Source organism: Notolepis coatsorum (assembly GCF_963971535.1).
Source record: "Notolepis coatsorum genome assembly, chromosome: 18".
NCBI classification, from domain to species: Eukaryota; Metazoa; Chordata; class Actinopteri; order Aulopiformes; family Paralepididae; genus Notolepis; species Notolepis coatsorum.
Genome location: NC_140182.1, coordinates 17,839,185 through 17,865,692, shown reverse-complemented (window position 1 = coordinate 17,865,692; position 26,508 = coordinate 17,839,185). Strand labels below are relative to the sequence as shown.

Here is a 26,508-nt window from a genome sequence, read left to right as displayed (position 1 = left end):
TTACAAGCCACTGCAGACTGAGACTCAAATTGACAACTGGCTACAGATGCCCTGATCTTGTTGTTGTAATCATCCAAATAAAAGGCAGTCCCCTTCTCTACCTGTATAACAGGAGGAAACAAGTTTCCCGCACTCAGGTAGGCCTGGAGGAGTTGGTGTCTCTCTGCTAGTGTTTTGCACAGATTTTTGAAATTGTGCAATTTTCTGGCACACTGTTTGAAAAAAGTGTGTTTGCTTTCAAACCGCAGAGTCCACAGGCGAATAAGTGGGCCAAAGTGGATGATTAGATCTGGATAATGGCCAATATAGTGATGCTTTGGCCTCAGGGGGGCATTGGGGAAGAGCCTTTTCCTGTTGCATATGTACTCCTCTGTGATGACTTTCAGATATGCTACCTGGCCTTCTGTAATGACTGGTGCACAGATAAGCTCAACCATCTCTCTCAGCTGCAAAATGAGCTGCCACACCTCATTGTCACAGGGATCTTTAATCCTGCCACCCACCAAGAGAGGGAGTAATCTAAGGAAACACCAGTTTTGAACTGCATGCCCACTTAGTTTGTCACTGCTGGGAGAGAGGTCTGCTGGTTTGTCCCTACCATCGTTCCCTTCATATCGGAACTTGTTTTTGCACCGATTTAACTGCAGGTAAGTAAAATGATTCTCCTGGACTAAATGGCGAATATATAAAGGAAGGTCATAAGCCATGACTCCCTCAAATAAATCATGGCCTAGACATGGTGGGAGGCCAGGCTGGCAAACATGGAAATGAGAAAGCTGGTTGAAAGGAGAGTCAAACTTGATACCGCATACAGTCTGTGGTACTAGTTTCCAGGTCTTGCAAATTACTTGTGTATGATTGGACCGTTCTTGTGGCACCACACAACACTGGATTCTTCACAAAATCCTCTCTCTGTACCTGACAGTAGCGACAAAAATATTTAGATCGACTGAAGTTTTCTAAAAATCCCCCAATAGAATGGGATCCTAAGTTGTCTCCTGCAATGGCAACCAAAGAGCCCTTTAGTACAGTGCCATCAGATATGACTACACCTCTCTCCTCCAGGATTTTGAGGTCCTCAATCAGATGTGCAAAAACCTTTTTTAGCCCAAAATACTTAAAGTCCTGCTCCCTACATAAGAGAACAAGTTGCATTTGATCTATAGAAGATCTATTGTGAGGCAAGATGTCAGTCAGGGTTAGGTAAACAGCTAAGACCTTGTGCTTTTTCTTCCCTGAGCCCAGCGGATCACTTCTTTATCCATAGGAAGGATCGGACACAATCAGAGTCCGGTAAACAACGTGGTGGAGGTATTGCCTTCATGTTTAACAAAAATTGGAGTGATCCAACGAATGTGAAGGAATTATCAAACCACTGCTCCCCAGAACTGGAATATATAACCATCAAGTGTCGTCCTTTCTTCCTCCCGAGGGAGTTAACGGCGATCGTCCTGGTCGGAGTGTATATTCCACCGCAAGCCAACAACAACGCCGCGCTCTCCAGACTACACGACGAGGTAAATAATATACAAGCGACGAACGTTAACGCCGCCATTTTAGTACTGGGAGATTTCAATAGCGCCAATCTGAGAAAGGTATTGCCTGATTTCTACCAGCATGTGACTTGCAACACCAGAGGCGGTAACATCCTAGATCACTGTTACACGCAATTTAAAGGTGGCTACAAGGCTCATTCTGATAGTGGCTTTGGCAAGTCAGATCACGCATCCATTTTCCTTACACCAAAGTACAGACAAAGAATTAAAAGTACTCCCGTAGTCTCGCGAGAGGTGCAGAAATGGGATGTGACGTCAGAGGATACGATCCGGTCAGTGTTCCACAACACAGACTGGATTGTATTCCGCGACACAGATAACATTAATGCCTACACGGAGACAGTGCTGGACTATGTCTGTACTAGGGTGAAAGAAACAATCCCCACTACCAAAATGAAAGTTTACCCAAATCAAAAACCCTGGGTAGACAAATCCGTCCGTGAAGCTCTGAGAGAGCGCACCAAAGCATACAATGACGGCCTAGTGGCAGGCAACATGAATGACCACAAGGTGGCGCAACACAACGTAAGGAGGACAGTGTCAGAGGCCAAACGGCGCTACAGGGATAAAATTGAACTCCAGTTTGAACAAGCTGACTCTAGAGCTATGTGGCAGGGGCTCAAAACGATGACAGACTACAAAGGCGCCTCCCTCAAACTGAACAGTGACATCTCCTTAGCAAACGACCTCAATACCTTCTATGCGAGGTTTGATGCTGGTAATAACAACACCAGCTCACAAGCCTCGGCAATGGGGGGGGGGGGGGGTCGGCTGCTGATGGAGGCGCAGTGTTCAGGGTAACAGAGCATGAGGTGAGGCGGACCTTTAAAAAAGTGAATATCAGGAAGGCAGCAGGTCCGGACGGCATCCCCGGCCGCGTCCTAAAAGTCTGTGCCGACCAACTGGCCCCAGTATTCACTGACATATTTAACCTGTCCTTAGAACAGGCTGTCATCCCCACCTGCCTGAAGAAGTCCACTATTATCCCTGTACCCAAAAAATCCAAGCCTGCTTGCCTCAACGACTACCGCCCTGTAGCTCTCACCTCCATAGCCATGAAGTGCTTTGAGAAGCTAGTAAAGGGCTACATCTGCTCCTCCCTCCCCATCAACATGGACCCCCTGCAATTTGCATACCGCCCCAACAGGTCCACGGAGGACGCCATATCCCATGTGCTGCACACAGCAGCATCACACCTGGACAAGAGGCAGGGGAACTATGTGAGAATGCTATTCATCGACTACAGCTCGGCATTCAATACCATAGTCCCCTCCATACTCATAGCCAAGCTCAGGGACCTGGGCTTGGGCTATGACCTCTGCCAGTGGGTCTTGGACTTCCTGACTGGCAGACCCCAGGTGGTGAGAGCAGGCAACTGCACCTCCTCATCCATCACCCTCAACATAGGGGCCCCCCAGGGCTGTGTTCTGAGTCCCCTCCTCTACTCCCTGTACACACACGACTGTGTGGCTCAGCGGAGTAGCAATACAATCGTCAAATTTGCTGACGACACAGTGGTGGTGGGCCTGATCTCTGCCAACGACGAGAGGGCCTACCTGGAAGAGGTCAAGGTCCTGGCGGGATGGTGCCAGGAAAACAGCCTCTCCCTGAACGTCAGCAAAACAAAGGAGATGATTGTGGACTTCAGGAGGTCGGGGGTCAAGGACTACAGCCCCCTCAGCATCGACGGGGCACCGGTTGAGAGAGTCAACAGCTTCAAGTACCTCGGAGCCCACATATCCGAGGACTTGAAATGGACCATACACATTAACAGTGTGGTGAAGAAGGCACGACAACGCCTCTACTTCCTCAGGCGCCTAAGGAAGTTCCAAGTCAGCCAGAAGATCCTTAAGAACTTCTACTCATGTACAATAGAGAGCATCTTGACCGGCAACATCACCTCCTGGTTTGGGAATAGCACTGCAAAAGACCAAAGCAGACTACAAAGAGTGACACGTTCAGCCGAACGCACAATTGGAGGGAGGCTCCCCACCCTCCAGAACATTTACTACAAGCGTTGCAAGGGGAAGGCTAAGAGAATTATTAAGGACTCGAGCCACCCGAACAACTGCCTCTTTGAACTGCTGCCGTCAGGCAAGCGATACAGGAGTCTCAAGGCGAGCACAGAAAGACTCAGAAGTAGCTTCTATCCCCAGGCCATCAGGCTGCTAAACGAACAATGAATGAACACTACACAACAACAACCACCAAACACACATAGCACACACATCCACACGCACACACTCACTTTAAACAAACACACTGTAGCACCCACTACACACACTTTATAGCACACACCCACTTTAAACAAACACACTGTAGCACCCACTCCCCACACTTTATATTTATGGATGAAGGATTGCACTACAACTCGTACACCTTACTGTAAATTGTACCTAAAATTGTACCTCATCCCATTTCTGCTTTGCACTAGATAGTACTGTACATTAGTACACTGCATAGTATTGTGTATTGTATATTATATGGTAACTCAGAACATTGTACATATGTCTATACCGAACAACTGTGACCTCATTTTCTTCTTCTAAATTCATGCTATATTATGTTATTATGTTATTTGATACTATCTTGTCTAGCACAGTCTCTGGAGCGTAACAGTAAGAAGCATTTTGTATGAAAGTATTCTGTACTTCTGTATGACAACTATTAAAGAACTTGAACTTGAACTTGATTAACAACCTCGAAGGCATCTTGGTACAGTATCAAACCAAGTGAGGAAGGGTCAGCTTTCAACATTGGATTACTTTGAAATCCTTCTCCATCCTTGACATCCTGATAGACAGCATCAGTAGATTGCTGCAAACGTGTCATGTTATACTGTTCTCGTAGAGACTCGTTTTTGAACAGTGTCACCAATGTCTCATGTATAGGTACATACTGAGCAAAGCATTCTTTGTCATTTTCATCATTGCCCAAGAGCAAAGGCACGGGATGAACATGGTTGAAACACTCTTTAAAAGCAGACTTCCTCTTTGTATCTGTACTGAGTCTTCCCTTGTTAAAAAGTGTGAGTAGATCATCTCTGTTCACTTCATCAACCATGCTGCTTATAGTGGCCTGAGGGATTCCAAGTTTCTTCAATTTCTCACTCAGAACGTTAAGTGTATGAGACAGGCCAAGTTCATGAGCAATTTGAAAGTCCTCAATAATGGTTTGTATGGTGCTTGCCGGTAAGAGTAGCTTAGATTGCAATTTCAAATAGAAAAGTGTAAGGTTATGTAAAAAAAGGGTTTCGTCCACAGCTAATGGCACTTCTGGTTCATCATGTTCACCAGCAGCTTCTGAATACGTCTGACTGGGTTCTGGCAATGACTCTGTAGACTTGTCTAGTACCAAGTCATCTAAAACTGAATCCTTGTGTTTCCTGGAAATATGTGAAGCAAAAGTCATTACGTTTGTGAACCTGCAATCACAACCTCTAAATGGACATGGCGATTCCATTCCTCCCTTTATGTGTGTCTTCAAATGCTTGATAAGAGAGGCTAAAGTGTCACACTTAAATGCACAAGCCTCAAGCACACATTTCAAGGATGTGTCAGGTGGTAGAGCTGATCTAGGAGGTCTAGGCGGCTGACCAGCTTGCAGGTAGCACCTATGCAGCCTATATATATGAGATCTCAGTGCTGCGTGTTTTCTGAACCTCTGTGAGCAGTCAGGTATCCCGCACTGATAAAGATAATTGGGGGCGTTACTGTGGAGCTGCGCGTGCTGGACAAAGGTATGCACACTCTCAGACACATGCTGACATCGAATATATTTACAGTGGAACATTGTTGTGCGTGCTATAGTTACCTACCCAATCATTACATCTGCCTCACACTGAACACTGGTTAGCCTGGCTGCCTCACTGAACAAGATGCCACTGAACAGGATACTGTATGTTAAAGACCTCTCTGATGACCTAGAAAAAAGGAAACCAGAGAAAGGAGAGATTACAGTTTGCATGCAGATTATGAACGTATACTATAGGCTAATCTCAGGTGTACTGCACAGGAAACAAATAGTCTATAAACTACGATCTGTGTTGCATATAGGCCTACCTATACAACCAAGAAGCAATCCGTGCATGGATCTGGGGAGACGTCAGTGCAGATTACTGTCCTGTACGCCTTGTCGGCCGGAACGATTCAGGCAGGCAATCAGTTGGCAGGCCCTAGGACAAGGGAGGGAGGCAAGAGGAAAGAAAAAAAACACAGGGAACGACGCATAAATTCATGTCAAACAGTACTGCATGAGGTGATTAATCTCAGGTGTACTGCACAGGAAACAAATATAGTCTATAAACTACGATCTGTGTTGCATATAGGCCTACCTATACAACCAAGAAGCAATCCGTGCATGGATCTGGGGAGACGTCAGTGCAGATTACTGTCCTGTACGCCTTGTCGGCCGGAAAGATTCAGGCATAGGCAATCAGTAGGCAGGCCCTAGGACAGAAAAAAAACACAGGGAACGACGCATAAATTCATGTCAAACAGTACTGCATGAGGTGATTAATCTCAGGTGTACTGCACAGGAAACAAATATAGTCTATAAACTACGATCTGTGTTGCATATAGGCCTACCTATACAACCAAGAAGCAATCCGTGCATGGATCTGGGGAGACGTCAGTGCAGATTACTGTCCTGTACGCCTTGTCGGCCGGAAAGATTCAGGCATAGGCAATCAGTAGGCAGGCCCTAGGACAGAAAAAAAACACAGGGAACGACGCATAAATTCATGTCAAACAGTACTGCATGAGGTGATTAATCTCAGGTGTACTGCACAGGAAACAAATATAGTCTATAAACTACGATCTGTGTTGCATATAGGCCTACCTATACAACCAAGAAGCAATCCGTGCATGGATCTGGGGAGACGTCAGTGCAGATTACTGTCCTGTACGCCTTGTCGGCCGGAAAGATTCAGGCATAGGCAATCAGTAGGCAGGCCCTAGGACAAGGGAGGGAGGCAAGAGGAAAGAAAAAAAACACAGGGAACGACGCATAAATTCATGTCAAACAGTACTGCATGAGGTGATTAATCTCAGGTGTACTGCACAGGAAACAAATAGTCTATAAATTAGTATTGTTTGTCTAGCAGTGTCGAGCTTGAGTGTTATACTCCGAGTACATACTGTAGTATAGACAGCATAGTTGGTGGTAGTATAGACATGGTAGCATAATAGTAAAATTCAGTAAGACAGTTATTATTAGTTAAAATTCTGATATTGAAGAAGTTTTGGTTGATAAAGTGGGCAGTTTATCCTGTGCTGAAAAGTCTCCATTCCAATAGAGAGAGTATATATTTTAGTGTTTATTTGATTGATTTGGCCTTTTATTTATTACGTTTCCACAGTTATTTCCTCATACTTTATTAACATTTTGTACATAATACAAGTTCATGTTAAAATGATGACACAAAAAGCCAGACCGAGGGCTTGTTTCATAAACAAACTGAACTTTCTTTTGCCTGCCTACTGTATTTGTTTGGTGGAAACCTGATCATAAAGTAAAGTAAAAAAAAAAAAAAAAAAGTAGTGTGCTATTTTTGTAGTGTAGCTTGCTACATTTATCTGGGGATAGCTTCCATTGTAGTTGAGCTATATTTAATCGAGAGTAACTAGTGTAGCTTACTACATTTTCCAAGTAGCTTGCCCATCATGCAGCTAAATGCTGCATGTAGCTAGTTAGCTGAACTGAAGCTATATAGGTAGCCAGGTAGCTAAATGGCTGGCTATACTATAGCTCCAGTTCAGAACAACACTTTTTCACTGGTAGTTTGTGGAAATGAACCAACTTTCCCCTCTTTCACACGGTAAAATTAGTTTGAACAGCCAGGAGCAATATAAAAAAAAAACACAGTGGTCCCGTTGTTTGGTAGGCAACGTTGCATTACCCAACAGAGGTCAGACATAGCTAACAGCTAACATTAGCAGCAGGCACACATAACGTGTAAAAACGCATAACCATGTAAAAAACGAACACAGCACTACTCCGCTGGCGTTTGCAATCGAAATCATAGATACAGAATAATATCCACCATCGACTTTATCATGCACTATATACTCACGTTTTATTGTCGATTAACGATGCAGAGATACAGCACACGCTGATACAACAATGGAGGAAGGTGCAGGTATTCTGGGAGGCAAGGTACAGGTGTAGTGCATTCTGGGAGGCGCCCGCCCAGGAAGCTGGTGTGTGTGCAGGCAGCCTAGACAAGTCTCAACATGTCTCCTAATCATGCATTATATAGTGGCCCCCAATACGCAGGTGCAGAACGGGTACTGATTGATTGATTGATTGATTGATTGATTGATTGATTGATTGATTGAAAACTTTATTAACAGATTGCAGAATGGGTACAATACAGTACAGCTCAATACACACAATTGTTAAGGGGATGCAGACCAGAGAAAGACTTTCGTCTTGTTTACATCAGGGTCCCCCATAACCTTTCAATTCATCAGGACATACATCGTCATCATCATTTATTTATTCGTACATGGAATTACCACAGTCCAACAGTACATATAATTCACCAAATACCATGGCCGAAAGGAACAGGAAGAAGAAAAAATCTTCTACACCTGCCCTTACACACACACAACACACCAATAGACTTATTGTGTAAAACAAACAGAATATGCATTTTGCAAAAATGGAAACATCAACACAACCAAATTAAATCAACATAAATAAACCCATTTTGTGTATCTATCAGCAAACTACATATTTCGGTTCATTCATTTACACACACACACACACACACACATACATGACATACAGACAGTACTGCTACATCTATACATTTATGAAACCGTACATTAGGTGGGGTGGGGTGGGGGGGGGCTGTACATTGGAGATGGTTGGGTGGGTGGGGTGGGGGGGTTGGGTAGGTTGGGTATAGGAGGGGTGGGTGGACACTGTACAACTGTATACAAGCACATTGGAATATTGACAAAACCATGTTTGGTAATTTACTGTACATTGGAGGGGGTTGGGTTAGGACATTTACAGGGGCCAGTTTCGAATTGCAGTCTCCCGTATAGGTGTTCTTTGAGAGTGGTTTTGAAAGTGGGTAGTGATTCACATTCCTTTACAGCTTTGGGTAGGGCGTTCCACATTGATCTGGCATAATTGCGAAACATGTTTAGTCCCTGATTGAGCCGAATCTGGGTACCAGGCCCATTGCATGTTGATGTACTCTGTCGTCTCTAAGCCATCCTAGGTTGTCAAAGTGGGCAGGGGTGAGGTGGGTTCTAGGAGTAAGGTCAAGCATGTAGTCTGACCAGTTTGTTTTGAGATGTTTGTGTAGCAGGGTGGATTATCCCTATGAACGTTCACCAGGTAGGGGGAACGCAGCATGCAGATCTGAGTCCAACTGAATCCCTGACTTTAGTGCAGGAGTAGAGTGGAGCTTTAGCAGAGTGGTGGATGGGGCCTATAGGATTTACTAACCTAGGGGTAGTGAGCTGGTCCTTCTTGCCCTCCAGGGCGACTCGCAGTAATTCCCCACACACCCACACTTCTCCTAATACTACCCGCACCCTCCCACACCTGGTGGCAGTAGTGATAGATGATATACTTTCTCCCCAAAGCAGTACCTTTCCTTGCTGATGAGCAGAGACCTGTCCCAATGATATAGGCTCCCCTGTTAGGGAAGTTTAGGCTGCAGAGGACTATGATGGTCCAGTTCTACACTGCCATCATCCAGTCCATCCTCACCCTCTCCATCATCACCTGGTTCCCTGCAGCCACGGTCAGGGACAAGGCTGCAGCGGGTGATACGATCAGCGGAGAGTGTGATCGGCTGCCCCCTTCCCTCCCTCAAGTCCCTACATTCCTCCAGGGCCTTGAGGAGGGCGAGGAAGATCATGGCAGACCCCGCCCACCCGGGTCACGACCTCTTCACCATGCTTTTCACCCTAGCAACCACCTAGAAACACCCTAGCAACCACATATAACACCCTAGCAACCACCTAGAAACACCCTAGCAACCACTTATAACACCCTAGCAACCACCTAGAAACACCCTAGCAACCACTTATAACACCATAGCAACCACCTAGAAACACCCTAGCAACCACTTATAACACCCTAGCAACCACCTAGAAACACCCTAGCAACCACTTATAACACCCTAGCAACCACCTAGAAACACCCTAGCAACCACCCATAACACCCTAGCAACCACCTAGAAACACCCTAGCAACCACCTAGAAACACCCTAGCAACCACTTATAACACCCTAGCAACCACCTAGAAACACCCTAGCAACCACTTATAACACCCTAGCAACCATAGAAACACCCTAGCAACCACTTATAACACCCTAGCAACCACCTAGAAACAACCTAGCAACCATATATAACACCCTAGCAACCACCTAGAAACACCCTAGCAACCACTTATAACACCCTAGCAACCACCTAGAAACACCCTAGCAACCACTTATAACACCCTAGCAACCACCTAGAAACACCCTAGCAACCATATATAACACCCTAGCAACCACCTAGAAACACCCTAGCAACCACTTATAACACCCTAGCAACCACCTAGAAACACCCTAGCAACCACTTATAACACCCTAGCAACCACCTAGAAACACCCTAGCAACCACCCATAACACCCTAGCAACCACCTAGAAACACCCTAGCAACCACCTAGAAACACCCTAGCAACCACTTATAACACCCTAGCAACCACCTAGAAACACCCTAGCAACCACCCATAACACCCTAGCAACCACCTAGAAACACCCTAGCAACCACCTAGAAACACCCTAGCAACCACTTATAACACCCTAGCAACCATAGAAACACCCTAGCAACCACCTAGAAACACCCTAGCAACCAGCTATAACACCCTAGCAACCACCTAGAAACACCCTAGCAACCACTTATAACACCCTAGCAACCATAGAAACACCCTAGCAACCACTTATAACACCCTAGCAACCACCTAGAAACACCCTAGCAACCACCCATAACACCCTAGCAACCACCTAGAAACACCCTAGCAACCACCTAGAAACACCCTAGCAACCACTTATAACACCCTAGCAACCACCTAGAAACACCCTAGCAACCACCCATAACACCCTAGCAACCACCTAGAAACACCCTAGCAACCACTTAGAAACACCCTAGCAACCACTTATAACACCTTAGCAACCATAGAAACACCCTAGCAACCACCTAGAAACACCCTAGCAACCAGCTATAACACCCTAGCAACCACCTAGAAACACCCTAGCAACCACTTATAACACCCTAGCAACCATAGAAACACCCTAGCAACCACTTATAACACCCTAGCAACCACCTAGAAACACCCTAGCAACCACCCATAACAGCAACCACCTAGAAACACCCTAGCAACCACTTATAACACCTTATTGTGAAATAAGAATAATATAATGTGATATGTTGATATGCTATTGTGAGATTACAACATCTGATGTGATATGACAGAGAAAGACTTTTGTCTTGTTTTTTTTAATAAAATTACAATATATTATTGTGAAATAATAAATAAATTATGTGAAATATTCATATGCTACTGTGAGATAAAAAAATTTGATGTGATATTACAGAGGATTTTGATTGCAATATTTTATTGTGAAATAATAAATAAATTATGTGAAATATTCATATGCTACTGTGAGATTACAACATCTGATGTGATATTACAGAGGATTTTGATTGCGGTATCTTATTGTGAAATAAGAATAATATAATGTGATATGTTGATATGCTATTGTGAGATTACAACATCTGATGTGATATTACAGAGAAAGACTTTTGTCTTGTTTTGTATAAAATTACAATATTCTATTGTGAAATAAGAATAATATAATGTGATATGTTGATATGCTACTGTGAGATTACAACATCTGATGTGATATTACAGAGAAATACTTTCATCTTGTTTTGTATAAAATTACAATATTTTATTGTGAAATAAGAATAATATAATGTGATAAATTGATATGCTATTGTGAGATTACAACATCTGATGTGATATTACAGAGAAACACTTTCGTCTTGTTTTGTATAAAATTACAATATCTTATTGTGAAATAAGAATAATATAATGTGATATGTTGATATGCTACTGTGAGATTACAACATCTGATGTGATATTACAGAGGATTTTGATTGCAATATTTTATTGTGAAATAATAAATAAATTATGTGAAATATTCATATGCTACTGTGAGATTACAACATCTGATGTGATATTACAGAGGATTTTGATTGCGGTATCTTATTGTGAAATAAGAATAATATAATGTGATATGTTGATATGCTATTGTGAGATTACAACATCTGATGTGATATTACAGAGAAAGACTTTCGTCTTGTTTTGTATAAAATTACAATATTTGATTGTGAAATAAGAATAATATAATGTGATAAATTGATATGCTATTGTGAGATTACAACATCTGATGTGATATTACAGAGAAACACTTTCATCTTGTTTTGTATAAAATTACAATATTTTATTGTGAAATAAGAATAATATAATGTGATAAATTGATATGCTATTGTGAGATTACAACATCTGATGTGATATTACAGAGAAAGACTTTCATCTTGTTTTGTATAAAATTACAATATTTTATTGTGAAATAATAAATAAATTATGTGAAATATTCATATGCTACTGTGAGATAAAAAAATTTGATGTGATATTACAGAGGATTTTGATTGCAATATTTTATTGTGAAATAATAAATAAATTATGTGAAATATTCATATGCTACTGTGAGATTACAACATCTGATGTGATATTACAGAGGATTTTGATTGCGGTATCTTATTGTGAAATAAGAATAATATAATGTGATATGTTGATATGCTATTGTGAGATTACAACATCTGATGTGATATTACAGAGAAAGACTTTTGTCTTGTTTTGTATAAAATTACAATATTCTATTGTGAAATAAGAATAATATAATGTGATATGTTGATATGCTACTGTGAGATTACAACATCTGATGTGATATTACAGAGAAATACTTTCATCTTGTTTTGTATAAAATTACAATATTTTATTGTGAAATAAGAATAATATAATGTGATAAATTGATATGCTATTGTGAGATTACAACATCTGATGTGATATTACAGAGAAACACTTTCGTCTTGTTTTGTATAAAATTACAATATCTTATTGTGAAATAAGAATAATATAATGTGATATGTTGATATGCTACTGTGAGATTACAACATCTGATGTGATATTACAGAGGATTTTGATTGCAATATTTTATTGTGAAATAATAAATAAATTATGTGAAATATTCATATGCTACTGTGAGATTACAACATCTGATGTGATATTACAGAGGATTTTGATTGCGGTATCTTATTGTGAAATAAGAATAATATAATGTGATATGTTGATATGCTATTGTGAGATTACAACATCTGATGTGATATTACAGAGAAAGACTTTCGTCTTGTTTTGTATAAAATTACAATATTTGATTGTGAAATAAGAATAATATAATGTGATAAATTGATATGCTATTGTGAGATTACAACATCTGATGTGATATTACAGAGAAACACTTTCATCTTGTTTTGTATAAAATTACAATATTTTATTGTGAAATAAGAATAATATAATGTGATAAATTGATATGCTATTGTGAGATTACAACATCTGATGTGATATTACAGAGAAACACTTTCGTCTTGTTTTGTATGAAATTACAATATCTTATTGTGAAATAAGAATAATATAATGTGATATGTTGATATGCTACTGTGAGATTACAACATCTGATGTGATATTACAGAGGATTTTGATTGCAATATTTTATTGTGAAATAATAAATAAATTATGTGAAATATTCATATGCTACTGTGAGATTACAACATCTGATGTGATATTACAGAGGATTTTGATTGCGGTATCTTATTGTGAAATAAGAATAATATAATGTGATATGTTGATATGCTATTGTGAGATTACAACATCTGATGTGATATTACAGAGAAAGACTTTCGTCTTGTTTTGTATAAAATTACAATATTTGATTGTGAAATAAGAATAATATAATGTGATAAATTGATATGCTATTGTGAGATTACAACATCTGATGTGATATTACAGAGAAACACTTTCGTCTTGTTTTGTATAAAATTGCAATATCTTATTGTGAAATAAGAATAATATAATGTGATATGTTGATATGCTACTGTGAGATTACAACATCTGATGTGATATTACAGAGGATTTTGATTGCAATATTTTATTGTGAAATAATAAATAAATTATGTGAAATATTCATATGCTACTGTGATATTACAACATCTGATGTGATATTACAGAGGATTTTGATTGCGGTATCTTATTGTGAAATAAGAATAATATAATGTGATATGTTGGTATGCTATTGTGAGATTACAACATCTGATGTGATATTACAGAGGATTTTGATTGCGGTATTTTATTGTGAAATAAGAATAATATAATGTGAAATCAAAAGATACTGTCTTTTTTACATGTATTTGTTGGGATATTACAGGAGGCCTTAATTACAATATGTTACTGTAAGATAATACTGTTAAATGTTGTGAAATGCTGGTTACTTTTTACAGTGAAGCTACAGGCTGCAGATCCAGAATCGAGCTAACGGAAAACTCCATTGAAAGTAAAAAAAAAATAGTCCACCATTCAGCCACAGGGCACACTCCATTATCACGACAGCGCCTCTAAGAGGATCTGGCCGGTAATGCACGTTGGCGAATTCAAAGAGTAGGGTAAATCTGCAGTGCCTGAGGCATTGATCAGCCTGGCGGCTGAGGGGAAGAAGCTCAGTCTGTGTCGAGCTTTCACAGCCTTTGGGATCCTCAGCCTTCTCCCAGAGGGGAGCAGGGTGAAGAGGCTGTGACCGGGGTGGGATGGGTCGGCCATGATCTTTCTTGCCCTCTTCAGCGCCTTAACAGTGTACGAGCCAGCAGATGGTCTTATTGGCTTATAAAATTATATGTACCAATGAGATTATACTAACAAATTAGACACAACCTGATCACAGATGCATTTTAGTTGATATATTGATATAGGATATTTTGAACTTTTTAATGAATTCATTATCTAATTAATTTATAAATGTATTAAACATGTATTTAATTATTGAGAATAAATGTAGTTAATAATGTGTTAGTACATAATTTGTTATTAACCACCGGTATTAGAAGTCCTTATTTATAGTCCTGTCTTAGTCTGATTCTGGATTCATAATTTGCACTAGAGGTTGTACTTTAAAATGTTTAGTTATTATTGTTTTACTTCAAAATCATCAACATTTATCAGATATACTAGTAAATTCACATCAACCTTTTGGTGCAGAAAAAGGCAACACCTTAAGATAAGATATTCCTTTATTGATCCGTTTGGGGAAATATGGGTGTCATAGCAGCATGGGGGATGGGAGGTACAGGTATGGGCATGGTAATAGTAGAAATACATGATTATAGGCAATACAATTAGATATGAATATAAGAAATATGAGAAAACATTTATAAACAACAATATAATTAACTCTGAATATGAGAAAGTAAACAGTGTAATCAATGAGGGTCTGTATGCCCTATCAGTTATATTATATGTTTCAATAAATATGGGAAATAAAGAATTAGAATCTGAATATAATACAGATTACACGTAATGGACCTTGACAGTATGGTCACAGGAAGGACCGTCCTGGCCACTAGGTAGCTCACTGCATGTAGCCCTGTGGTGCGGAGACCTGATTTACATGTGAGGTCAAACGGAAGGGCCCCTCAAATGTTTCTTTGCCTAGGGCCCCCAAAAGTCTAGGGACAGCTCTGGTCCCAGGTTCAGTAGGGCTTATCTCCTCTTTACAGTGGTTCAGGGTGTAGAGCGGTCGTCTGGTAATTGGAGGGTTGCTGGTTCGATCGCGGCTCCTCCTGGCAGCATGTCAATGTGTCCTTGAGCAAGACACTTAATCCTGAGCAGGTGGGCACTTTACATGGTCGCCTCTGTCGTCGGTGTGTGAGTGAACGGGTGAATGTGAGGCATAAGTTGTAAAGTGCGTTGGATAAAAGTGCTAGATAAATGCAGTCCATTTACCTTGTATATATATTCTCTGTGTTTCCAGCCTCCAGGGAGCTGGCCATCATCCTGCATGGTCTCCAGTCCTTCTCCCACGTCTCTTGCATTCGCTTTGTGAGGCGTTCCACCCAGAAAGACTTCCTGTACATCCAGTCCCTCAACGGGTAAGGACTGTGTGTGTGTGTGTGTGTGTGTGTGTGTGTGTGTGTGTGTGTGTGTGTGTGTGTGTGTGTGTGTGTGTGTGTGTGTGTGTGTGTGTGTGTGTGTGTGTGTGTGTGTGTGTGTGTGTGTGTGTGTGTGTGTGTGTGTGTGCGTGCATGCGTGTGTGCGTGCGTGCGTGCATGCATGCGTGCGTGTGTGCGTGCGTGCGTGCGTGTGTGTGTGTGTGTGTGTCTCTGTGTATATGTATGTGTGTGTATGCATGCATGTGTATGTCCAATCCACAATGTCCAATTGCACTGATAATATTTGTGTCCTTTAGACATTGTATTTACTGTATGTGGACATAAATAAAGATTCTAAATGTGTGTGTGTTGTGTACTGTTTATATCATCTGTACCATTACTTTGAATACTAATAGTCTTACCACTGGGAAGTTGATGGTTAACCACTGAAAGATAAAACCCTGATTGTGCCACAGCTGAGCATGTTGTTCCCTGATAAATGCCACACAATACTTAAAAACTCCAGTGTTTTCATCCTCACAATGTTACTAACTACATACTTTTTAATACAGTATTATTGTATTTTAAATTGAGATGACACTTTAATAACCTTTTCCTATCTATCTGCGCGGCGGCTGGCAGGTGCTGGTCCTACGTGGGTCAGACCGGTGACTCCCAGACCCTGTCCCTGAGCCGTCAGGGCTGTGTCTACCACCACACCATCCAGCACGAGCTCCTTCACGCCCTGGGCTTCAACCACGAGCAGACGCGCACAGACAGGGACCAGCACATCCGCGTAGTGTGGGAGAACATCATCCCTGGTCAGCTCCACAGACAGAACACATTCATATATATATATATATATATTATATTCTAATCTGTACATATATCATATATACTACACACCTTCATACACACTCACATAAACTGATACACAAAGGCAGAGAGACAGACAGTAAAAAGATATTAGAAAGATCTTGTATAAATTATGCCATTTTCATACTTTATTTTTTTTTCTTTTACATGGATCTGCCCACTTTCCTATAGTTTCATGTGGCAAATATTCCATGTTTTCCATGTACACATGCGTGTGCACACACACACACACACATACACACACACGCACGCACGCACACACACACACACACACACACACACACACACACACACACACACACACACACACACACACACACACACACACACGCACACACACACACACACACAGAATTTACTCATTATTATTGCTTATTATTTACTTATTATTTCCCCTTGCAGACATGGCGTACAACTTCGACAAGATCAACACCTTGAACCAGGGAACCCCCTATGACTACAACTCTGTCATGCAGTACCACAGGTCACAACACCCTCCTCACAGCAATATCCTCTCAGTTATATCATAATTATAATGTTCTAACAATACTTTACTATGTTCATTCCGTTTTACATCTATCAGCAATCTGAATCTGAAACACTTTATTCACCAAATAAATATTACAAGTGACGGACATACACAACAGCACTGGGTTGCACCGACTACAGTACAGTATGTGTACATTTTCTCCTATGTTGGGGTGTAAAGTCGGCACTAGAGGCTTAGTAACTACTAGTTAGTTTGTAATTAAATTAGTAACAACATGAAAATAAAAATAAATAAAAATGAAAGGAAGCAAGGTGCAGTCCATTTGCAAAACAACAGAAACTACAGTGGCTCAGGAGGTAGAGCAGTCGTCTGGTAATCCGGAGGTTCCCGGTTTGATTCCCGCTCCTCCCGGGCAGCGTGTCGAAGTGTCCTTGAGCAAGATACTTAACCCCTAATTGCGCCCGATGTGCAGGTTGGCACCTTGCATGGTCGCCTCTGCCATCGTTGTGTGAATGTGTGAGTGAATGGGTCAAATGTGAGGAACAAATTGTAAAGCGCTTTGGACAAAAGTGTTATGGTTTGTATGCGACCCCAACAGCACGACACAGACAGGTAAATCAGAGTTAGCCAAAACAAAGGGCGTATTTATTTTGCAACACTGTTCCTTTAAGGACAAAAATGTAAATTGGATTACTGTGTCGCAAACTGGCAAAAAAAAGAAAGTGATGCCGTGTGACAGACAACGCGTTTGTTTTACAGTTACAGAGTAGACATCTGTGACCAGTGATGTAGTCGAGTCACTAAATCTGGAGTCCGAGTCGAGTCTTGAGTCTTCGAGTCTGAGTCCAAGTCTGAGTCACCAAAGAAGAGCCAGAGTCGAGTCCCCATTGCCATAGTCCTGGACTCGAGTACTACAACACTGTCTGTTACATTGTATGATTCACACACCTAGGGTCTGTGTAACCATGTAGTTGTTGTGTTCTGCTGTGTGATTCCAGGTATGCCTTCTCCAAGAACAACGAGCCCACCATGCAGCCGATCCCCGACCAGAACGTCGACTTCGGCATGGCCACCGAGATGAGCCAGAACGACATCGTCAGACTCAACAAGCTCTACCAGTGCTAAACTACTGGTGACGAGTAAGATGAGATGAGGTAGTTCTTTCTTGTCTGTTGATTCAGCTGGTATTCTGTGTGTAATACATGTGATCTGAAGCTCCTATGTGAGGGTATCAGCTGGTATTCTGTGTGTAATACATGTGATCTGAAGCTCCTATGTGAGGGTCGCAGCTGGTATTCTGTGTGTAATACATGTGATCTGAAGCTCCTATGTGAGGGTAGCAGCTGGTATTCTGTGTGTAATACATGTGATCTGAAGCTCCTATGTGAGGGTAGCAGCTGGTATTCTGTGTGTAATACATGTGATCTGAAGCTCCTATGTGAGGGTCGCAGCTGGTATTCTGTGTGTAATACATGTGATCTGAAGCTCCTATGTGAGGGTCGCAGCTGGTATTCTGTGTGTAATACATGTGATCTGAAGCTCCTATGTGAGGGTAGCAGCTGGTATTCTGTGTGTAATACATGTGATCTGAAGCTCCTATGTGAGGGTCGCAGCTCGTATTCTGTGTGTAATACATGTGATCTGAAGCTCCTATGTGAGGGTAGCAGCTGGTATTCTGTGTGTAATACATGTGATCTGAAGCTCCTATGTGAGGGTAGCAGCTGGTATTCTGTGTGTAATACATGTGATCTGAAGCTCCTATGTGAGGGTCGCAGCTCGTATTCTGTGTGTAATACATGTGATCTGAAGCTCCTATGTGAGGGTAGCAGCTGGTATTCTGTGTGTAATACATGTGATCTGAAGCTCCTATGTGAGGGTCGCAGCTCGTATTCTGTGTGTAATACAGGTGATCTGAAGCTCCTATGGTAGCAGCTGGTATTCTGTGTGTAATACATGTGATCTGAAGCTCCTATGTGAGGGTACAGTAGCAGCTGGTATTCTGTGTGTAATACATGTGATCTGAAGCTCCTATGTGAGGGTCGCACCTGGTATTCTGTGTGTAATACAGGTGATCTGAAGCTCCTATGGTAGCAGCTGGTATTCTGTGTGTAATACATGTGATCTGAAGCTCCTATGTGAGGGTACAGTAGCAGCTGGTATTCTGTGTGTAATACATGTGATCTGAAGCTCCTATGTGAGGGTCGCACCTGGTATTCTGTGTGTAATACAGGTGAGGGATCTTCTGTGATTTTATGGGCCATTCTCAACATAGTTGTAGTGTAAACGTTTCACACATGAATATAGACACTGTAATAAAAAATTTAAAACTTTTATTATATCCCTGAAATGACTATTTATATGATATTATACCGCCACCGCCGCAGGTCCTGGATATGAACACGACAACTGGAAGAGGTTTTAGTAAAGTCTTTTTTTAGATTTGAATTAAATTAAAAACCCTGCACTTAGACCACTGCACTTGCGCATTACATTGAGCTCATGGGAGAGAGAGCGGGGGGAGAAAATTAATGAATGTGGATGAGAGCCTTGACATTAACCTACTCCCCAAACTCCGCAACTCCCCAAACTCTGCATGCTCCCTATACGCACACCTACTCCCCATACGCATGTGCAGATTGATAAACCTAGATCTCTGGACAATCCAGAGAGACTCCGTGGGCAATCTGCGCATATGCATGAGAGTATGGTGCTGAAAAAGGGACTATAGCTCGGCCGAGAAAGTTCAGATCGACTTGGGATTGGTCTCTCCGTGTTCAGGAGACTCAGGCGTATATAAAAATCGATTGGATCATGTCTCCAGCATGCCCACAGCCATAGCTACAACCACTTACGTCAAGGCTCTCATCTACATTCATTCATTTTCTACCCCCCCTCACTCTCCCATGATTTCAGAATACCGGAAGTGATTTTTAATCGCAAATGTCTTATTTTTTATTTCCCACTTTTACATTTTATTATCGCATGATCACTCTTATCAAGCTTTTTTCCCCCTGGCATTTACATTTTAATTGTGTCCACAAATATCCTTTATCTGTCTTTTCTATGTTTGTTTCCACACAGGTGACCAAACACAGTCCCGGAAATACACCATGACCACCATCAATACACCATGACCACCATCAATACACCATGAGCACCATCAATACACCATGACCACCATCAATACACCATGACCACCATCAATACACCATGACCACCATCAATACACCATGAGCACCATCAATACACCATGACCACCATCAATACACCATGACCACCATCAATACACCATGACCACCATCAATACACCATGACCACCACCATCAATACACCATGACCACCATCAATACACCATGACCACCATCAATACACCATGACCACCATCAATAAACCTTCATCTAGAAACTCATCCAAGTCTTGATTGTTGTTTGTTCACTTAAAAGCATGCACACACGCACGCACGCACGCACGCACGCACGCATGCACACACACACCACACACACACACACTTTCTTGTGTCTGTGTAAGAATAAAATAAAGAATAAAGAATAAAATACGGTCCGGGATATATATTCTGGTATGTATATACATTCTAAAATATAAAATATACAGCCAAAATATACAGAAATATACAGTAAGTGTACAGTAATAAGTGTAAAATTGTAAAATGTCAATTTAAATAATAATAATAATAATAATACTTCGTTTTATATAGCGCCTTTCAGAGGACCCAAGGTCGCTTTACATAAGGGGGGGGGGGAGATAACAAATTAACAAACATAGTGGACAGACACAACATATACATATTTTACCTTTATTTTACCAGGTAGTCACTTGAGATCAAAGATCTCTTTTTCGAGCAAGACCTGGCCATATAAAGTGAGAAAGTTAGGGGTTGAAGGCCAGGTTGAAGAGGTGAGTTTTGAGCAGTTTTTTAAATGAGTCCAGAGTTGGGGCGGTGCGGAGTTCTGCGGGGAGGGAGTTCCAGAGGGTGGGAGCTGCCACACTGAAAGCTCTGTCCCCGAACGTCCGTAGTCTGGTTCGGGGGATGGAGAGCTGACCAGTGTCCGTGGATCGCAGGGACCGTGACTGAGTGTAGGGGTGGAGGAGGTCAGTGAGGTACTGAGGTGCCAGGGTGTGAAGGGATTTGTAGGTGAGCAGGAGGGTTTTGTAGGTGATGCGGGATTTGATGGGGAGCCAGTGGAGGTGGATGAGGATGGGGGTGATGTGCTGCCAGGGTTTGGTGCGGGTTAGAACCCTGGCAGCTGAATTTTGAACATACTGGAGCTTGTCCAGGGTTTTGCTTGGGACCCCGGACAGGACCCCGTTGCAGTAGTCCAGGAAGTCCAGGAAGATTATGCCAGATTGTACCGTCACCCTTTAAGAGGAAGTTAAAGTGCCATCTGCTGATGAGCATGCACTGAGCCATTATGGCAAAGAGGTGAAAACCAGTTGACTCTTGGTTGTGTTTAAGTTGATGGCGGTGAGTGCTGCTCAGGAAGCACTATTTGTTTGATTTGAGTTATTTTAGTTATTTTCACGTTGGTTGTGTTTAAGTTGATGGCGGTGAGTGCTGCTCAGGAAGCACTATTTGTTTGATTTTAGTTATTTTAGTTATTTTATTTGAATGCTTTTTGCTGGTGGATATCTTGTACAATATCATTCTAACTGATGTTGATAGTGATGTACTGTAATTGATGATGTGACTGATGTTGATATTGATGTAATGTATTGATGTTGATGATGATGTAATGTATGTATTGATGTAATGTAATGTATTGAATACTGTTGTACATTTGTGCGTGCCGGACCCCAGGAAGAATAGCTTTTGCCTAGTGCAAAAGCTAATGGGGATCCTAAATAAACATAAAATAAACATAAACCCTGTGCTCAGTGATGCAGTGAGGCACAGTGATGCATTATAAAGTCTGATGGCTGTCGTAATGAAGGACTTCCTGTGGCGTTCAGTGTTGCATCTTGGGACTCGGAGTCTTAGTCTAACACTGAACATGCTCCTTCTGTCAGCCAAGTCTGTGTGTAGTGGGTGGGAGGTGTTGTCCATGATGGCGTGGATCTTAGCAAGGCTCCTCCTCTCTGCCACCATCGCTAGAGAGTCCAGCTCCACCCCCCCCACGTTACTGGCCTTCCTGACCAGCTTTTCCATCCTGTTTGCGTCCCCCGCTCTCAGTCCGTTGCCCCAGCAGGTCACAACGTACAAGAAGGCTCCCGCCACCGCCGACTCATAGAACATCATTTTAAGCTAACATTGGTTTTATGTTTGAAAATATATTAAAGAGAAACATTTTAAATCATTAAACTTGCACGTATTCAACCCCTGTAGACATGTGCAGCTGCCTAATCCTTTGCAATCGATGACTGTCTGAAGCAATAGGTTAGTCTTATAATGTTTTAAATGTATGAGTTTTGTATTATTGTCGTGTTTTTGTTGTGGCCTAACAGCCCTGGGACCATGACGGAAATAAGGGTTTTACTCTTTCTCATGTTATCCTTTGGATCCTTGTTGTGTGTTTTTAATTCATCAATAAAATAAAATAAAATAAAATAAAATAAAATAAAAGTCTGTGAAGGTCTCTAAGTGATCATTTAAGACCTGTAATTCACTACCCACTCATATTAGTGTTGGTGATTGTGTTACTTCTAGCCAGAATTAAATTTGTCTTGCATTTAATAATCACTTTGCAGTTGCTGGGCACCTGTTTGATAGAAAATATCTGACTGAACTATTTTTAAGTCACAGGCTCCTTGAAAACAGCATCCCAACAGTTCATGAAAAGGTCTATTAACTGTATTCTGTATTTATTATTTCTAATTATCTTGTCATTATTATGATTATTATTGTTGGAGTACTGTCCTGTGATGTTCTGTGTATTATTGTTGTCACTGTATTATGTTGTGTTCTGTTTAATTGATTTTTTTTTAATAAAATTAATTAAAAAAAAAGAAAAGAAAAGTCTATTAACAATTAATTGGATCCTTCCCTATTACCACGTGCCTTATCCCAATGTTGTGTTTGGCATGAAAGAGAGCGCCATCATGAGACTCAACGAGCTGTACAACTGTAAATAAACCAGCCAGGTACAATTCAATACAGCCACAATTCAATACAGGGAAATGCGTAATTAATACGTAAAATCTGGGGACTGCTTCATAGACGATGACTGGGGCACTGATTTATTGGTCCCATGAAATGTTAATGTCTCACACCCCAGTGAGGTCTGTATTCTAGTATTACTTGGAGGATATACAAGCTCACACATACAGCATGTTATGGGTCCACAGTGCTCCACACATCAGCCAATGCACCAGCCCCTGATGTTACATCCAGATGACATTACACATTAAAGGGTCCTTGCTATTAGGAGAGAGTGATGCATGTTCACACATATTGACTGACTTGTCCTGGGGCACTGGAGTAATATATGTGATTTCTTAAACATAAATGCAAAATGGCTGCATTTATATAGCGCTTTTATCCAAAGCACTTTAATCTGGACGTTGTGGACAGCGACTCCTACAGGTCGGTTGGGGGACGCCTGCACAGCAGAGACAAGAAATGGCGGGGGTAGTGTGAGCCTCCCACACGTTACACCTCGCCAAATGAGAGTCCGCGCTGGCAGGTGAAAAGATGTGACAGGCTGCCTCCTCGTGTATCGGAGGGGACACGCGATGCAAGGCTTCTGTCCTCCCTACAACCGGCCAGTGGGGGGCATATGCGAGCAACGTTCAAGACAGGGGAGGGGAGAATTGGCACAGTGGAATTGGGATGGGAGAAAAAATTGAAAAAGAGGAGAAAAAAATCCTGTATTGATTTGAATGTTTGTTTTTAACGACCGCAGTGCGTTCTGCCGACGTGCCCTATGTGGAGGACGACATGGCGTACGCCTCCAAGAGCGAAAGGAACGCAGACCCCTGTACCGCAGCCCAGACCCAGTACTACTGCAAATGGGATCAGCACAGTAATGGCATAGTCTATGTTCATTACGTCATCTCTGACCACTACAGTAAGTTATCTTAGATGAGCCTGTAGCCACGGATAACGTACAGTAGTACAGTAGACCCTGGGCAGCTCACATTAGTCTGGCTCACACCGTCATATTGCACATATATTTTTTGCATACTTCCATGGGTGCTTCTGCAACTATGGGCATTTTTAAGTCCCAGCAGTGACATTTTGGATTTATGTTCAAATGTGCCATATGATAGTGTTGTTACACATACTGTATTGACAAATAATACTCACTAAATAAAGTGAATACTATTTATTAAGCATTTTATTGGTCCAAAATACATTACAAATACACACACACACATATTATATATACAATTTAAACTCACAAAAAATGTATCCTTGACATAGTACCCCTAGCTGAAGGATATCCAGGATGTTTTCTCACAGTGTGTTCATAGCTGTGTCATCTGAACCTATATATACAGTACAATTTAAACATGCATCCTTGATATAATACCTGAATGATCTCCATGGTGTCTTCTCACAGTGTTCTGTCTCTTCTGAACATATATATATATATATATATATATATATATATATATATATATATATATATAGAGTATATATATATAATGTAAACATGAATCCTTGATATAATACCTGAAGGACCTCCAGGGTGTCTCCTCACACAGTGTGTTCTGTGTGTTCTGTGTGTGTTCTGTGTGTGTTCTGTGTTCTGTGTGTGTTCTGTGTGTTCTGTGTTCTGTGTGTGTTGTTCTGTGTGTGTTCTGTGTGTTCTGTGTGTGTTCTGTGTGTGTTCTGTGTGTGTTCTGTGTGTGTTGTTCTGTGTGTGTTCTGTGTGTTCTGTGTGTGTTCTGTGTGTGTTCTGTGTGTGTTCTGTGTGTTCTGTGTTCTGTGTTCTGTGTGTGTTCTAGTGTGTGTTCTGTGTGTTCTGCGTGTGTTCTGTGTGTTCTGAGCAGCTTCTCGTGAGAGGGCCGTTATTGAGGGAGCCCTGCAGTCCTTCCACAGTGTGTCGTGCATCCGCTTTGTTCCCCGAACACGGGAGGCAGACTACCTCCACATCCAGTCCCTGGACGGGTGAGATCTATATGCGTTTGCTTATCTGTGTTTGAAGACCTTGTATCTCCAAAAAGGTTAAACTTTTCAGGAATTAAGCAAACCCCCCCCCCATGGTCATATTGACACCCGTGTGTTTTGAGTTTGGTTTTTATGGTCCTTGGGGTCTAGTTGCTCACAACATAGAGAATCATGTAATAATAATTAATAATTCATTACATTTATATAGCACTTTTCTCAGACTCAAAGCGCTTTACAACGTAGGGTGGAAATTGCCTCATTTATTTGAATTTTTTTATTTAACCTTTATTTAACCAGGAAGTCCCATTCAAATCAAATAAAATTAAATAAAATTAAATAAAATGTATTTGTAAGGCCCGACAACACACGTTAATGTCCCCATGGGCCGCACATGTCTTCTTTAAACAAGTCAAGAAGAAACATCACAATAAGTCAAGAACAAAACAAAAACACCATAAAGTCAATTTTTTTTTAAATAAATGCAAAATAAATGCAACACTCCCAGACATACCTCACGCGAAGGTAAGGAAAAACTCACTAAAACCTAGCAATAGGGAAAAATGCACCACAGGCAATGTGGAGGAGAGAAACCGTAGAAGGGCCATTCAAGGGGGGATCTCCCTTCTTAGATGTCGGTGATAGTTGTGTTGGTAAGCATGCACTCATATGTGTAGTGAAACACAGATAAGTGCATGCGATAGCAACTGAACATTTTGAAGGATTAAAGATAGAGCTGATAGCGGATCTATTTGAGGCAAAGGAGCGGCGCAGAGAGGGTCGCATCCACCCGGTCATCATCACGGGACGTCCAACACTCCGGTCATCACTCTGAGACAGCCACTTACAGGGAGACAAGATACAAGATCTCTTTTGCAAGGGAGACCACCTGGCCAAGATGACAGCAATAACATTTGCAATGTATCAGACAGCAATAACATTTGCAATGTATCAGACAGCAATAACATTTGCAATGTATCAGACAGCAATAAAATGTGCGGTACATCACACAAGAACATAATAAAAGTACATGTATACAATATACAATACATCACATGTAAACACAAAAACACAAAACAGAATAGTCTACAATATAATATCCTCCTTCACCACCACTGGTAGCATCCAACCTTGAGCTATGCAGCCTCAATGGCTGCCATACACTGGCACCGCAGGCACACATCACACTACACAATGGCTGAACGGCTCAGGAGACAGGGATTTATATCAGTCAATTAAGGGGAAGGGATG

General features: G+C 41.5%; 1 protein-coding gene across 1 annotated transcript in view; it reads left to right on the top strand.

Annotated features, from left to right (window-relative positions):
- Window positions 1-18,317, top strand: part of LOC311245251 (high choriolytic enzyme 1-like) — a gene marked incomplete at both ends in the record, with an annotated part of 31,359 nt that extends 13,042 nt beyond the window's left edge. Inside the window, 4 exons of the mRNA XM_084335086.1 lie at window positions 15,709-15,826; window positions 16,469-16,647; window positions 17,105-17,186; window positions 18,191-18,317. Of these exons, the coding sequence (XP_084191212.1) occupies window positions 15,709-15,826; window positions 16,469-16,647; window positions 17,105-17,186; window positions 18,191-18,317 (506 nt within the window). The remainder of the gene's footprint in view (window positions 1-15,708; window positions 15,827-16,468; window positions 16,648-17,104; window positions 17,187-18,190) is intronic.
- Window positions 18,318-26,508: the final 8,191 nt, after the last annotated feature.